Source organism: Rhinoderma darwinii, chromosome 1 (assembly GCF_050947455.1).
Source record: "Rhinoderma darwinii isolate aRhiDar2 chromosome 1, aRhiDar2.hap1, whole genome shotgun sequence".
Classification (NCBI taxonomy): Eukaryota; Metazoa; Chordata; class Amphibia; order Anura; family Rhinodermatidae; genus Rhinoderma; species Rhinoderma darwinii.
In genome coordinates, this window is record NC_134687.1 from 583,442,345 (window position 1) to 583,459,451 (window position 17,107).

The 17,107-nt window shown below is 42.5% G+C and overlaps 1 protein-coding gene across 2 annotated transcripts in view; it reads left to right on the plus strand.

Annotated features, from left to right (window-relative positions):
• PARP8 (poly(ADP-ribose) polymerase family member 8) overlaps window positions 1–17,107 on the plus strand; it is a 319,726-nt gene that overhangs the window by 264,824 nt on the left and 37,795 nt on the right. The window contains exons 15-19 of one of the 2 annotated variants that reach the window (XM_075839740.1): window positions 3,695–3,787; window positions 5,865–5,990; window positions 8,057–8,122; window positions 9,810–9,878; window positions 15,022–15,089. In XM_075839740.1, the coding sequence (XP_075695855.1) occupies window positions 3,695–3,787; window positions 5,865–5,990; window positions 8,057–8,122; window positions 9,810–9,878; window positions 15,022–15,089 (422 nt within the window). The remainder of the gene's footprint in view (window positions 1–3,694; window positions 3,788–5,864; window positions 5,991–8,056; window positions 8,123–9,809; window positions 9,879–15,021; window positions 15,090–17,107) is intronic. The other variant, XM_075839730.1, reaches the window with a different exon arrangement.

Sequence of the window (17,107 nt, forward strand, 5' to 3'; positions counted from 1 at the left end):
CACCACCTGCTCTGTTTATGGGCTCTACATCCCGGACTGGTCACGGTCTGGTTGGACATAGTCCCTAGGCGCCATTGGCGATTGACCTGTTCTGTTGATAATGTATAATCAAGGCCCGTATTAAGGTCAAAATACCATTTCCGGTTTTGTGGCTAGGAATGGCGGAATTTGTTTCAGGCATTGAGATTTGGAGTCAGGAAATGGGGGTTTTTGGAGAGCGGATGGTGTACCTCTGAATGATGTTGGGATGGATTTGTGGTGTTTGGCCATTATGGACGGTGATGAGAGGGCGATGGTTGTTTTGCGGCACTCACAGGCTTAAGGTAGTCAAGGCCTGTTCACTGTGGCGGGGGGAGTCCTTGAAGTTTATCATTAAAAGTGGTGGGGGGATGCCACGCAGGTATGCACCCCCCAAATAACTGTAACGAGTGGCTCTGAACTGCATGGCTGTATATTGGCAAGCTTCTTAGAGTGTTATCCCTTTGAAGTGTTTTTTCTTGATCAGAGGTCATCTGCAGGTGTACTCTGTCTCCGAGCCGGGTTACGGCAGGGGGTAAGAAAATAGATGTGGGCAGATTGCCGCTAAAAACATTTGGGTAGCTTCAAGGACTTTCCCTGTCATTTATGGTCAGTTATTTTAGAATTTTATGACCCTGATAGGGTCGCATGTTTTGATGTTGAATTCCATTGTGGGAGTTCCATGTTATTTAATGTGTTATTATGAATGTAATTATTCTTTGATATTGCATTTAATAAACGTCTGCTGTGGCCATTAAATCCAACCCTGTTTTCTGGTGTGGGTCTTTTTATTTGGTTGCAGGAGTTACATAGATGGTAACACGTAGAAGGGTCATTTAGAAGAAAAAGGAAGGGTAAAGTATGGGGGAAAGTAAAGCAAGGCTAAAATATAACTTTTATTGCTACAATTAGGATATCTCATGCCAGAGAATAGATGATACTTATTTATAAGTGGTGTGCACTTTTGGCAAGGCAAAAAAAGTATTTTTCCTGAATATACTACCAGAATAACAGGCTGAAGGGATATTGCATTACACGACTCTACAGTACTTACTCAAGTCACGCAACTTACTTATATACTTTGTTTTATATTTCCTTCTGCATTTTCAGGAACACTTCTAGCCGTCAGTGAATGAAAACATTTCTGTTTACGGGGTCTTTTTGGCAGACACAGGCACAGATACTTAAATGACAACGAACCAATCACAGTGTTGAACCACAGCTGTACATGAAGATGTCTTGGAAAAGTTAATCCAAACAGCAGCGTCATGGGCGTGCGTGTGACGTCAGCGCCACCTTCCACAAGAATAGGGGGCGGCGCATCCTATTCTTGTGTTAGGTGGCGCCACCGTCACACGCACGCCCAGGACATTGCTGTTTGTTTTGACTTTTCCAAGACATCCCTATATACAGCTGTGGTTCACCACTCTTCACCAACCCTGGACGAAGCATTCTTGCGAAATGCGCGTCAGGTGAGGTGGACTTGATCACACACTTTCCTCTGGGCCTTTACTTCCATCTTGGCCTACTTTGGTATTGTCATATTATTATATTTATTTACTTATACAGTACATCTTTTTTGTTCCCTGGCTTTATTGTGTGTTCATGTTATCCCCTCCACATTTTGGGCATTACTTGGTTACTACAGAGGAACACTTGTACCTCTAGGGTGCATTGGCAGCCAGTACTACACTTATTGAGTATTTACTCATTTTCATACATATTATTTTTGTGTGTGGGAAGTCTGTTCTTGTATTTTTTGCATTTTTCTTTTGTCTGTGTTTTCATGACAATTTTTGTACTTGTTGTTTTTTATGTTTATGTTGTTGTTTTTTATCCTTTTTTTAATCGACAATCAATAAACATTGGGTTTTACTATGTTAGGGCCTGTTCACATCAGCGTCCGGTTTCCGTTGATGGGTTCCGTCAGACCTTTCGGTCAGGGGAACCCATGAACGGAAACCTTAACTTATTTTTGCATTACCATTGATTTCAATGGTAATGCTTCCGTTGCTTATGCTTTCTGTTTGTCTCCGTTCCTTAAGATTTTCGTTTTTTCGGCAGAATTAATAGCGTTGTCAACTACACTATTAATTCCGCCAAAAACACGGAAAACGTATGGAATAGAGACAAACGTAAACCAACTGCAACGGAAGCATTACCATTGAAATTAATGGTAATGCAAACGGAAAGCTATGGTTTCTGTATAGCTTCCGTTGATGGCTTCCCCTGATGGAGAGGTCTGACGGAACCCATGAACGGAACCGCGACACAGATGTGAACGAAGCCTTAGTACTTCATGTCCTGCATGAGTTCTTTCTAATTGATTTTTTGTAATTGTACATGCATTCAGGACTTACGGTGTATGGGAATAATAACAATAGAGCATGAACGTTTGTAGTGAGGTGTGCACCAGTATAAGTTGAACATGACCAGGACAGGATTTCACTCTCTGGATGGAAAAAATCAAGATCTGTTCACAGACAAAAAGCAGAGATTTTGAAAATGGCGAGGAACTAAAACACAAAATATATTGGAGAGTTGCACTACTTTTTACTTTACAACCTGACAATCACTATTCTCAGAATTTTATTGTTGAGGTTTTTCATGCTCCCTATACTCTACTACACCTATATTATGGGTATTGCCCCAGATAGTTACCATTAAACGGTTAAGGTTTCGTTCACATCTGCGTCAGGGCTCCGTTCAGGCGTTCCGTCGGCGCTTTCGACCACGGATCCGGCGCACGACTGAGACAAACGGAAACCATTGGCACCGGATCCGTCACCTTTGAAATCAATGGTGATGCAAACGGAAACCTATTGTTTCCGTTTGTCTCAGTCAGGGTCCCATTCTGACGGGAAGCTCCGACAGAACGTCAGAACGGGACCCTGACGCAGATGTGAACGAAGCCGAAGTTATTTACCACCTGATTCAGGTGATTTTGTAAGGGACAGTCTCCTTTCTGTGCTGACTATGTGGAGTGATACATGAAATTAACCCTTCTGTTACCTCATCCTCCAATTATTCTGTTTTCTATAATCAACACTTGATGTCTGCTCCAAAAACGAAAATTAAATGAAAAATATATTAAAACATAAACTGTTTTGTAATCTATGGGGGTAATTTAAATGAATTAATTAGCATTTTAATTGTCAGTTTACTATTTTTACCAGTGAAGTAGAATTATTTTACTATGTCATAACACTTCTTTTTAAGATGCAAAGGATGATACATCCTAATGCACAAAGCCGTGAATTCAGATTTTATAATGAAATTAGGCCGCACTTCCTCGTTCTCAGTCGAAGCAATGAAGCAAGACTCTTTGTGTGGTGCTTTACTGTACATCAACTTATTCGACATCTCATTTCACAACTGCTGAGCAATGTAGAAACATTTCATGAATTAAAACATGAAGAGCGCCTACAGGCTATTTAAATTCCGCTGTGTGTGCCATTTGTCTTGTTATAACAGTGCCATCTGGTGGTCAAATGTTGTCATTGACTATCTTTTGTTTTCTTATATTCTCAGATCAACAGTATATTATTCCATTTAATTTATATGTAAGCTCAGTTTGTATTGACTCAAATACAAATTATTAAATGATGGAAATAAAATATAAACCTAACTGTACAATTTGTGAACTGACATTTGTCATTTTTTCTTCTTTTGACAGCCTACTGTTTGTGAAAGGGAGCTTTGTGTATTTGCTTTTCAGACACTGGGTGTGATGAATGAAGCTGCAGATGAAATAGCAACCGGTGCTCAGGTATAGAGAATAATGTTACAGACAATTAGGAGTATTGAATAGATCGCCACATTATTCATTTCTGCACTTTTATAAATCAAGTGTTTTGGTAATTGATATTATATATTCTACTCAAGCTAACAATGTAGGCCAGTTTCCATCTGGTGTACTAGAAGTGGCCTGGGGTTTTCCTATCTCTCATAGCTATGGTAGATCTATAGTAGTCTGTACCGAATTGAACGTTCAGAGCAGCACAGAGTATATCAGCACAGTAAAACAGCTATGATTCCATTCTTTAGCACAAAAAATAAAAAGACTGTGATTTGTCTCCTTTTGTCAAATTTGCTTCTGCTGTTTCTTAGCTACTAGAAATGCTTGGTGACAACTAATATGGCTGCCATTACAGCTCCCACAGCGTCTGCCAAATAGGGTTGTACAGCATTAAAATAACCTGGCTGCTTTCATCCAAAAACAGCGCCACACCTGTCCATGGGTTGTGTCTGGTACTGCCGTTTAGCTGCATTGTAGTGAAAGTAACACTGCTGCAATAACACATATAACCTATGGACAGGTGTGGTGCTGTGTTTGAAAGAAAGCAGCCATGTTATTCTAATCATGGACAATCCTGTAAGGGTGCAGGAAAACTGAGTCATTTGTGAAGGCTGTTTTGGCAACTGTGTTGCTTCCAAACTTCCTATCCCCTGGCAGACAATAAATATAGAGCTGGCCGTCCATGTGCCTTACTAGGCCATATTCGCCAGAAGTAAGACCCGCACATAAATAACCCTTTAAATGTTAAAATTCTAGTTGCCTGGAGCCACCACTAGGGGGAGCTTAGAAGCTTACTGCATACTGTTCTATCATTTTGTTCTATGCCCCTCCTAGTGGCGTCTGCAGGCTGACAGAATTGTATCATTTAACTCTGTGACTGCTGTATGCAGGGGATTTGAAGTTCCAGTTATGACGCTACATTAAGAAATTAATTAGCGCACAATGTTGGATGTTTTTTGATAGTATTCATTTTATTTTAATGCAAGGACTAGCATTCATTTTAATGCAAGGACTACAGAAATAGCATGCTGAAAATAGTTTTGGTCACACACTGCTTCCAGTTGTTAGCCATCCTAGCCTATAAAACAAGCTATATGACCACACGTAACTGCGGACTTCACACCCCAGGACAACTGCCGGGGTGTCTTTTTGTCCCACAATATCACAAACCACTGAAGTTTCCAGAGTGATATTGTTCCTCCTGATACTTACTGCAAATTGGCAGAACCTTATGAGTCTGGAACCTACACTTGTGTATTAAAAGGGTTCTTGAGTATCCGTTCCTCACCATTTTCCTGGGGGACACTTTGGGGGATTTTCTAATACCTGGAACCCATCTTGCCACCAGAGGGAGAAGCAGCCACACAAGTTATTTGGTAAAAATTCTTTGTGCCTATAGACGTCAAAAGAGAGCTCTCTTAAGAGCCTTTGTCTGCTGCGCCATGGACAAAATGTAGGCTGCATTATAGAAAGATTTTTTACAAGAAGAGTTAGGCTCTGTTCACATCTGTGTTGGAGGCTCCGTCAAGGGCCTCCGTCGCAGATCCGATGGAAAACGCCTGAAGAAATAACGCACTATTTCTTCCAGGTAAGTGATGGAAACCCTAACGAAAACCCGACAGAACCCAAAAAAGTCAATGGGGCACAGTTAGTGTCCGTGATGATATGGCTACAGCACTTCAGTTTTTTCGTTCTTCTGTTTCCCTGAAGCAGCTGAAAAACTGAAGATCTTAGCGCAGATGTGAGCGAAGCCTTAAGCTTTAAATGAGCATTTCCAAGATATTACAGAGCGTTAGGGACTCCGTGTGTCACTGTATGGTGCCTCTGTAACGTGGCATGTGCCACTATGTTTTTTATACGAAATCCCTAAGAATAAAAACTCTGTATGAAAGCAGATACATAGAGGTGTAGTATAGGCCCATGGCCTTCTATGGGTGCCTTATTACCGCTCTGTATAGCATGGATCTGTAATACAGACATGTACAACACTTACATTGTTTCTAGAAATTCAATTTTTCAAATACATGTTTTCTATGTTATGTTCTAGGTTGTAGATCTTCTTGTGTCAATGTGTCGATCTGCTTTGGAATCTCCGAGAAAAGTTGTCATATTTGAGCCATATCCTTCAGTGGTAGACCCCAATGATTCTCAGGCTCTGGCCTTTAATCCACGAGTAAGTATGTCTCTTCTACTTATTCATTAAAGTTTACTGCCTACAAGTACAAAAAAATTAATGGACTTGTTTAGTCCTAGTTCCCTCCTGACAATAAGCGTGGGGAATACTGCTGCTGGAATCGCTATTGATCCGCTGTGATCACTGGTGCCTACAAAATTACCTGACAGCACCGCCGCAGGTAAAATGTTGTATGACACAGCAAAATCCATGGAAGACCATCTAATACATGGTCTTGCTGAGACCTCCAGAACGGAAGCCCCTCTTTCTAGAGTCGTGATTGCATGTGAACATGAGCTGTCCTGATGGAACATCCGCTTTAAGACCGTTCTATCACTCATCCTTGTGTGTGACTAGTCTTTTTTCTGTTATTGTTGTCTGTGATTGGAGGAGTATTTATGTGGATAGCATGCTTCTCGCTTGTCAATATCCACATGAATATTTGAAGTATTTACTTCTCATTTCGTTTTTGTGGTCCATTTTGGTCATATAAATACTTTTATACTTTCCATTCAGACGGAAAGCAGCATTTTTTTTTTTTGCTATGTTCCTGTTCAGTTCAGATAACAGTTACGCATTATGACAAAAGTTTAGTTACACTTTAATGCCTGTGGGTTGTAGTTAATCCCCAGATAGATGCCAGTAGAATGTTTGCTTTCACTTTGGGTGTGAATAGGGGGAGGGGGTTATCCGGACACTTAGGGGACTTGACTTAATTCCAAACTGTGCCACACGCCATATTTGCGCTAAATCTTGCAACTTTTCTGTACTCTTGCCACTTTCAAAAAGTGGCAAGAAAAGTGGCTGGGGTTAACCGGGAGGGGGCAGTTTCAACAAGTGTTTGACAAATTTATGATTTCTAAAGACAGAAAATGGTGTAAATTGTAGTACAAATCTGCGCCTGTTCAGAACCCTGGACCTTTTTAGATTAAACAAAATAAAATTCTAGGTACTCTTACCCACCCTAGACCACCACAACAACCATGTACTGTTAGGGCAGGTTCAGATGTGGTGGAATTGCTGTGGAATTCCGCTGCAGACTGTCCGCAGTGGAATTCTCCAGCGGCCGTTTTTTACATTTGATTCAATACATTTTTAGGCAAGTTAGTTCAGGCGTTGCGTTGCATGCACTGTCTGTTGCGGAGAAGAAGCGGAATTTCACTGCGTATTTCAGCCTTTGCAATGCAAAAACTGCCGCCGCAAAATCCGAAGCAGGATTATTCCTGCCGTCAGCAGGAATATTCCTACTCTCATTCAGCTCAATGGGAGGTATGGGCAGAATCCGCCCGAAGATCGGGCAGGGCACTTCTTTTGTCTGCTAGCTGAAAAGGTCAGCAAGCAGGAAAAAGAAGCGTCAGCCTTCAATGAAAATGAATGCGAGGCAGAATTTCTTCTGTGTGAACATAGCCTAAGGCCTGGATCTACCCTGAAAATTGCAACAAATTTTCAGTTCAATGTAAGTGAAGGCGGTTTTAGAAAACCCCATTCACACATACCAGATATTTCCATGCCTATTATGTCATGGATTTACTACACATTTTTACTGCTGATTTCACAATCAGTCATGCAAAAGGTGAAATCTGTGGCAAAACCACAGCAAAAGCCGCATGTAACACATTTGCATTTTTCTGCGGATCCTACCATGTCTGAATTTGCCCTAATTATAATATTATATTGATCTAAAGGAAATATAAACCACCCGAAATCTCCAGGTATATTAAATATTAATCCACAACCAACCTAGACCTCCAGGTAGAAATCAATATTGGCCTTTCATCAATGTAGACCACCAGAGATAATAGGTGTTAACTTCTAAACCACCACGAGTATGACAGGAAGACTATCACTGACCTGTAGCCCGCCTGATGTAAAACGGTGTGGTGTACTTTATATAAAATGTTGGTATATAGAAACTTATATAGAAAGTCAAAATAATTGTTGGAATTTTTCCGTCTGTGTTGAGGGCACTTGGAAACCCTCCATTAAAAATCCTGCGTTTGCCCCTGAATGCTACATTTTATGTAGATAATTGTAGATTTGTTGACGTGTCTTTATTTTTCCAACAGAAAAAGAATTACGACAGAGTAATGAAAGCATTAGACAGTATTACTTCCATCAGAGAGATGACGCAAGTGAGCACATTTATTTTTCTATCATAATGAGGTTTATTAAATCTGATTATATAATAAAACTGATGAGATACATCTGTTAAATATAGCCTATATAATTGTTGCCTGGAGACAGCATGAATACTTCATGGAAATCTTCAATATCAAAAGAGAGACTATTTTGGAGATCTTTAAGCAGTGACTATGTACAATCTAATTTACTACAATCAGATTGTACAAAACAGTTGATTTATGTTATGTAATGAGTTCCATAAATGTAGTCCCCATTATGAGTACAGTCTAGTTTAAAAGGCCAATTGGATGCTTTCCCCGCTGTTCATGGGCGCTACCATTGTTAGTACTATCTGCCAATAGCTGATTATTTTCCATGCAATCCATGTAATATAAAGAAGCACATGGACCGCCAGGGTGAGAGCCACTGTGTATAAGAAAACTGCACTGACTAAAAAACGATGGGTACCGGTGTGCCCTCTAAGCTGCACACTTTGGAAAGGAAAAAGTTTAAACAACCTTCCAATGAGATCATTGAGCCCAAAAACCACTCTACCCATCTGCAGGATGTGGAATTTTTAAAACTATAGTTTTCAGAATGAACAGCTTAGAGGAAATAGTGATGAGTACCAATCGATGGACGCACTTCTATTACCATCACACAATTTAAGAGGCATACACACCTCTATTACCTCTATATGCTCTTATGGGTAAACAACAACATTCAGAGTTCATTATTAGGCTGTGTTCACATCACGTTACAGCCCTAAATTGTAGGTATACATCCAGAGGATTGTAATGTGAACAGGCCCTAAAAAAGGATGGGAATCCTCTGACCAAAAAAAACTAGTGATGTCAAGTTCGAGAAACCCAGCAGACCATGTAGTGTGATGAGCTGAGAAGCATTGGCAGACGGTAGAACTCAACTAGTCAGGGGTCTACTGTTGGACCCAATGGACTTCATCAAGGTTTGGCCCATTTCACTACTAGTTTCCTTAGGATCCTGTGATCCTCCTAGACATAAGGGGCTATTTTGATTGTAACTACTGCGACACCAGTGCTCCTGAAACATACTCAATATTTCAAGGGATTTTTGAACAACTTATATTTAAAGCCCAATGATAGGACTGCTGCACATCGCTAATAGTGGGGCTGTGGTGTATCTGAACACCCGTCCCTTTACCTTCTAATGTCTGTCCGAATTTCTTCCTGTATAAACTACAGGACAATTAGATTTCTTGCCACTGTCATGCAGGTACTGTCAGCAGAATACAGGTGCAGTATTTTTGGTAGCCTCTTTTAAGCATTTTCTATTTATTTGTTCAAAATTTCTGGTACAAATCTTGCAAAAGGCTCAGTATTAAAATATACTAGCATAGCTGTATTCTGCTTGTTGGCTTCTTCGATTGAAGTGAAGAAAAACCATGGGGGAATTGCATTCCTAGCTCCCATGATACCTATGTCACATTGTTATTCTAAGGGAAGGAATGCCACCTTGTGCTGTATCAAGTGAGAACAGAAACTACAGGGACATGATTATAGAGAAGAGAATGTGAGAATGTGAAGAATGATAAAAGGGAGCAAGAAAGTGTTTGTGTATGCTAGTGTACATTTTGAGTGACCAGGTGACCTAAACAGTTCTCCATAGCCTTCAAAATGTCTGACTATGGTTGTAACTTCCTGTCCCATCTTACATTAGGAAGAGCAGCTCTATCAAATGAACTACTGTACTGTGCGGACTAAGAGAACAGGAACATTCATGCCACATGTGAGTTCTATTATTTAGGCGGAGAAGCTCATTAGCTCTTTTTTTTAGACTACTTATAATTAATGTCATAACTACCATGGTAGCACGCAAAGCAATTCCTATAGGGTCCAGCAACTGAGGGGGCAACCTTCACACTAACATGGCAAAAGCTGAATTAAGTAGCCTCTTTAGTATACATGTGGACCATGGGAGTAACTACCAGAGTAGAGGGGTCTATTGCCTGATGCCACTGTTTAGGCTACCTCAGAGGTGAGGGGTACTTAGTGAACACGGTATCACTGCCAATGGAAAAAGGGAGGCAATGGATAAAGGAATGCCAAGATGCCAAGGAAGGTTGGTAAAGAGTGATATCTATAAGAATCCTAGCCTGCTAATGGTGGTCATGAGAAATTGGGGCCCTATTCCCAGTTCTGCTATGGGGCTGATTACTACTTGTTATAGCCACTGCTTATATGAACAACTACAAAGGCTCTAAGCAGGGCTGGCCTTAGGATAGATGGCGCCACTGTTCAAAATTATCTTTCGGCGCCCCACCCCATCATAAAAAAAATGCCCCATAAAAAATGTATAGTGCCCCCCACAGTATCATTATATAGTGCCTGCACACAGTATAATGCCCCTTTAGTGCCCCCATACAGTATAATAATAATATTTAATAATATAATATATTATAACCCCTTCAAGGACACAGTATTTTGTCCTATAATTGTGCCCACACAGTATTATGCCCCCTAAGTGCCACACACAGTATATTGCCCCCTGTAGTACCCCTACACAGTATAATGTCCGCTTAGTGGCCCCCACACAGTATAATGCCACCCTCCCCTGGCTGCCACACACAGTGGCATAATCCCCCATCTCCTCCTTGTAGATCGTGTCATACAGCCCCCACCTACCCCTTGTAGACAGTGCCCCCCCCCAAAAAAAAAATTGTGCTCACCTAGGCCCCGTTCCCACGACGAACTGAGCTGCTCCACGATCTGATCCTTGCGTATGCCGGCATGACCCTGTAGCATAGTACAGAGTTTTCCAACCTTTTCGGACTCGAGACACCACTGGAAAAATAACATTTCCTCAGGGCACCCCTACCAAAAATTGTTTCGAGAAAGACAGAAAACGACTAAAGACAAGCACTACACTCGTAGGGTATCTTCACACAGCGTTTTTTGTATGGCAAAAAAAATCTGCCTCAAAATTCCTTCAGGAATTTTGAAGCAGATTTTGAACTGACTGCGTTGTTTGACCTTTTTCTTTGGCGTTTTTTTTAAAGCCGTTGCTAATGCAAAAGACGTAGGCAAAAAAGCACCAAACGAGCACAGCAGGTATTTTCTGCCTCCTATTCATTTCAATTGGAGGTCAGAGGTGGAAACCACTTGAAGACTATCAGCCCACCCCCGCACTCACAGTAAAATGACCATCAGCCCCCCATTCACAGTAAAATGACCATCAGCCTAGCACTCACAGTAAAGTGACCATCAGCCCGCCACTCACAGATTTTGCCTGTAGATAGTGCCACACAGCCCCCTTGTAGGTAGTGCCACACAGCACCCTGTAGATAGGGCCACACAGCTCCTTGTAGGTAGCGCCACACAGCCCCCTGTAGGTAGTGCCACACAGCCCCCTGTAGGTACTGCCACACAGCCCCCTGTAGATAGTGCCACACAGCCCCCTTGTAGGTAGTGCCACACAGCCCCCTATAGATAGTGGCACACAGCTCCTTGTAGGTAGTGCCACACAGCCCCCTGTAGGTACTGCCACACAGCCCCCTGTAGGTAATGCCACACAGTTCCCTTGTAGGTACTGCCACACAGCTCCCTTGTAGGTAGCGCCACACAGCCCCCTTGTAGGTAGTGCCACGCAGCCCTTTGTAGGTAGTGCCACACAGCCCCCTGTAGGTAGTGCCACACAACCCCCTTGTAGGTAGTGCCACACAGCACCCTGTAAGTAGTGCCACACAGCCCACTTGTAGGTAGTGCCACACAGCCCACAGCCCCCTTGTAGATAGAACCCCTCCCTTCCTGTAGGTAGCGCCACTGTAGCTCCCTGAAGGAGCGGAAACCCCCTGTGGCCGGGGATTCCGCTCCTGGAGCACTCCTCTTGATGTCTCTGTCCATATATGGACAGTGACATCAGGGGAAATTCCTGGAGCAGAATCCCCTTGATTCCACTCCAGGAGAAGCCCCTGTTGTCTGTGTCCATTTATGGACAATAACATAAAGGGCTTCACCTGGAGTGGAATCCCCGGTCACAGGGTGGACGGGGACTCCACTTCAGGAGTTGCCCCTGATGTCACTGCCCATATATGGACAGAGACATGAAGCGCTCTGTCTAGGAGCGGAATCCTCAGCCACACGGGGATCCTGCTCCTTCAGGGAGCTACAGTGGCGCTAGTAGATAGCAGAGCAGGGAAGAAGAACTGAAGAAGAAGTCTCGAGGCTCCTCTCTTCTTCTCGTCCTACTACCTGCCCTAGTGATCCTGTCCCCTCACACCTCCTCCAGTCCCTCTCCCCAGCTGTCACTAGTCACCTGACTAAAATATTTAACCTCTCTCTTTCCTCTGGTATCTTTCCCTCCGCTTTTAAACATGCCATTATAAACCCATTATTGAAAAAACCAACACTTGACCCATCCAGCGCTGCCAACTACCGACCAGTCTCTAATCTGCCCTTCATCTCCAAACTCCTGGAACGCTTGGTCTACTCTCGCCTTATCCGCTATCTCTCTGCTAACTCCATTCTTGACCCCTTACAATCTGGTTTCCGCACTCTACACTCCACAGAAACTGCCCTTACTAAAGTCTCAAATGATCTCTTGGCGGCTAAATCGGACGGTAAATCCTCTCTCCTGATTCTTTTGGATCTCTCTGCAGCCTTTGACACTGTAGACCACAAACTCCTACTTAACATGCTCCACTCTATTGGCCTCAAGGACGCGGCTCTCTCTTGGTTTTCCTCCTATCTCTCTGACCGCTCATTCAGTGTGTCATTTGCTGGTTCCACCTCTTCTCCTCTTCCCCTTGATATCGGGGTTCCTCAGGGATCAGTCCTAGGTCCACTCCTCTTTTCTCTCTACACAGCTCCTATTGGACAAACCATCAGCAGATTTGGCTTCCAGTACCATCTCTACGCTGATGACACCCAATTATATACCTCTTCCCGTGACATCACCCCTGCTCTAATACAGAACACCAGTGATTGTCTGTCCGCTGTCTCTAACATCATGTCCTCTCTCTATCTGAAACTGAATCTTTCTAAAACTGAGCTCCTTGTGTTCCCACCATCTACTAACCTCCCTAAACCTGATGTCTCCATCTCTGTGTGTGGCACTATCATAACTTCTAAGCAGCACGCCCGCTGTCTCGGGGTTATTTTTGACTCAGATCTTTCCTTTACTCCTCACATACAATCACTTTCACGCTCCTGTCATTTTCACCTCAAAAACATCTCCAGAATCCGCTCTTTTCTTACGGAGGAAACTGCCAAAACTCTCATTGTTGCTCTGATTCACTCTCGTCTTGACTACTGTAACTCATTACTAGTCGGTCTTCCCCTCACTAAACTCTCCCCTCTCCAATCTATCCTCAATGCAGCAGCCAGGCTCATCTTTATGACCAACCGCTACACCAACGCCTCTAATCTGTGCCAGTCACTGCACTGGTTGCCCATCCCCTTCCGAATAAAATTCAAACTTATTACTCTCACCCACAAAGCTCTCCACAGTGCTGCACCTCCTTACATCTCCTCCCTCATCTCTGTCTACCACCCTACTCGGGCTCTACGTTCTGCCAACGACCTTAGATTAAAATCCTCCATAATCCGAACCTCCCACTACCGTCTCCAGGATTTCTCTCGTGCTGCACCCGTCCTCTGGAATGTGCTACCCCAGACAATCAGATTAATTCCCAATATCCACAGTTTTAAACGTGCCCTGAAAACACATCTATTTAGACAGGCCTATAACATTCCCTAATCTGACTCCTTTCCATGGCCCTCCATTTAGATTAGTCATCAGAATAAGATTCCCTCACACTCCTTCTCTTCATGTCCGTCATACACGGATAGTGGCTGGTGACCGGCTCATGCAGCTTTATGTTACCACCGCATGTGTATAAAAATGGCCGGACTATTGTGCAGAACAAACACTGTTACACTTTGTGTCTCCCTTATGTCCTCATAGATTGTAAGCTCTTGCGAGCAGGGTCCTCACTCCCCAGGTTTGAATTGTAAATGAACTTTGTCACTATGTAATGTCTGATATTGTTTGTTTCATGTTCCCTCTAAATTGTAAAGTGCTGCGTAATATGTTGGCGCTATATAAATAAAGATTATTATTATTATTATTATTAGATAACTCCCTGCTCTGCTATTGTGGCGTCGCTACCACTGTAGCAGCCGCAGCGGCTGCTAGCGGAGCCTTCGGCCATGGGGGGCCTGTTCCGATGGGCGGCACGAGCGCCCTCATGCCCGGTGTCGCCACTAGCAGCCGCTATGGCTGCTACAGCGGTAGCGACGCCACTGAGAGAAGAAGCGCCCGGGCGGAAAGGTAGCTGCTGGGCCTGGGCACTTCTGAAACAAGCAGGGGAAAGGGGGCAGCGCAGCGCCCCCTTCCACCTTCTGGAGTGATGCGCCCTATGCATTGGCACAGGTCGCACACACCTAAGGCTGGCCCTGGCTCCAAGACAGTGTTTTTCAATGTTCCTAAGCCAAATACCCCCTACTAAAATACATTTAATCAAAGTGACCCTAACATTATTATCATATATTAAAAGCACAGCATGAGGACTGTGCAAGTACCCCGCAGAGACATGGCATGTAACCCCTGGTGTACATGCACCACAGGTTGAGAACTAAGGCTTTAAGAAACTTTGCTATGAAGGACATAGTATCTGTCATATTTATTGATGAAAAGCAGGGGCTGCTGTACAGGAGAAATGAGTGATGGGTTTGAGAAATCTTATGCTTTGGATGTGGGGAAGGCTTGTCCTTATTTGACCCCAGCATATCATTTTGGATTACAGTCCCAGTGACTGATGCAAAAGATTCCATGTCAGCTCTTTACGTTTCTTGTTACTGCAATGATATACTATTATAATATATTACATTCACATGAATATAGTCAGTAATATTGTGTCTATTTGTTCTAGGCACCGTATTTGGAAATTAAGAAGCAGATGGATAAGCAAGATCCATTAGCCCATCCTTTGCTGCAATGGTTTGTGATGCTATTTATAAACCAGTCTACGTAGTTTCCTGAGAAATACATTATCTTCCAAATCAAATTTGCTGCTGTGATATTGGGAAATAGGAACTATATCCTCAGCGGAAAGGGGCTGACATGTCACAGCCTGAATGTCAGATAACAGAGGAGCTAAACCAGAATGTATTAGAAGGAATTTATCATCAGACGTTACCATATGGTGTCAGACCGACAGAAAATTCTGTTAATACACAGAAGTGATTTTTGAAATAAAAACCTTAGGATGATAGGTATTTTTTAAAAGAAGCAACTGGGCTCTCATGTTAAAAACAGCTAGTAAATAAATAAACATCAAATTTAAAGGAATTTTCCATTTTCAGCAAATAAAACGTATTCATTGTATAATGAAAAGATTGGCACTTTTCGAATATACTTTGTGTCATCACTGAATAAGAAGCTTCATTGGTTATTTTCATAGGCTATAAATATGTCCTGGTCATGTGATGGGCACACAGGTGCCCAGCTTATTACAGTTGTAGCACAGTTTCCAGAGCTTTCTCTTGAAACTAGCCATGTAATCTCAAGATCGGGACAGATTTTTCAACAATGAAGTTTTTCATTCACCGACTACACTCAGAGATCTTGAAAACTCTGAAGAATTAGTACAGAAACTTTTATTACACAATGGTTAAAAGGGTTATCCTGGTCTTTGAAATTGATTCGATTGAAGGAGGTTCGACTCTTGGCAGCCCCGCTGATCAGCTGTTTGAAGAGGCTGTGGCGCTCGCCTTCAATGTTTACACAGCTACATACTTCACAGCTTCACTTTTAGGTGTGAGATGTGCATAGTATTACAGCTTAGTCCTATTAACTTGCACAACCTCTACTAAAAGTACAGAGCTGTACAGTCCAGAGCTGTGTAAACAATGTACAGGACAAGCGCCACGTGCCCTTCAAACTGCTGATCGGCAGAGGTGCTGAGTGTCAGACCTCCACTGATCTAATATTGATGGCCTATCTTAAGGATTAAGGAGGCATACATTTTAAAGAACCGGATAACCCCATTAAGCTTTATTTGAAACTATGAAACTCCTTTTAAATTTTATTTTACAGTTTTTTTCCAACATAAAAGCCCCCTAATGTCACAACCAAAACATTATTCCAGTCGCACATCATCTCATAAACATTGGACCGCAATACAGTAAGCAATATAGGACACCATTGCACACTGTATCGTTCAGTATTGTGCGCCATATATTGCAGGTTATCCCCCCTAGAATTAGTGAAGCACTGAAATCATTGGAAAAAAATCTGTCATCTGTTATTTGTCGCATTTGTGATGATTGTTGATTGTGCCAGACTTGAAACATTGTTTGTCATGTTCTACTGTCCATCTCCATAACAGACAGCAGTTTATACATTTCTGCACAATCCCATTGCAGGTTTGACATCTGTTTCCAACAATCTTTTGATGTCAAAATAACAAACAAACATGAACATACCCTGCTCAGACGATTCATTTTAGCTGCAAAAAAGGGAGATAGATTACATATAGTGACTCACAGGTGGCGATTTCTCTGATTGGCGTCATTCTCTTTCCGTTTTCATCTGACCCAGACTGTCATAATGAATTCTCCCGGGCAGCACTTGTCTCCTCAGACTTTAGTGCCTACATGTCTTTGGCTCCTCACTTCTGCTGCCTGTATCTGCGCATGCGCTGGACACGTTCAGCGCCTGTGCAGAATGGAATGCAGCAAGGGAAAGCCAAGGAAGTGGTCACAATGGTAAATCACAAGACCACCATTATTTTTCATCCTCTGGACATGGAGACTGCCACTGTTCTTTATTTATATGTAGCAGCAGGCCTTTCAGTTAAGAGCTAGGGGAATAGGTGCATTAATACTTTTATATGACACATCATAATACTTTATTACATGTTAGGAAGTTTAATTATATAGTAGCCTTCCCCTTTAAATTATTCAGACCCCAGACCCAAAACGAACTCAGACCGCAGAGCAAATCACTAACTTCAT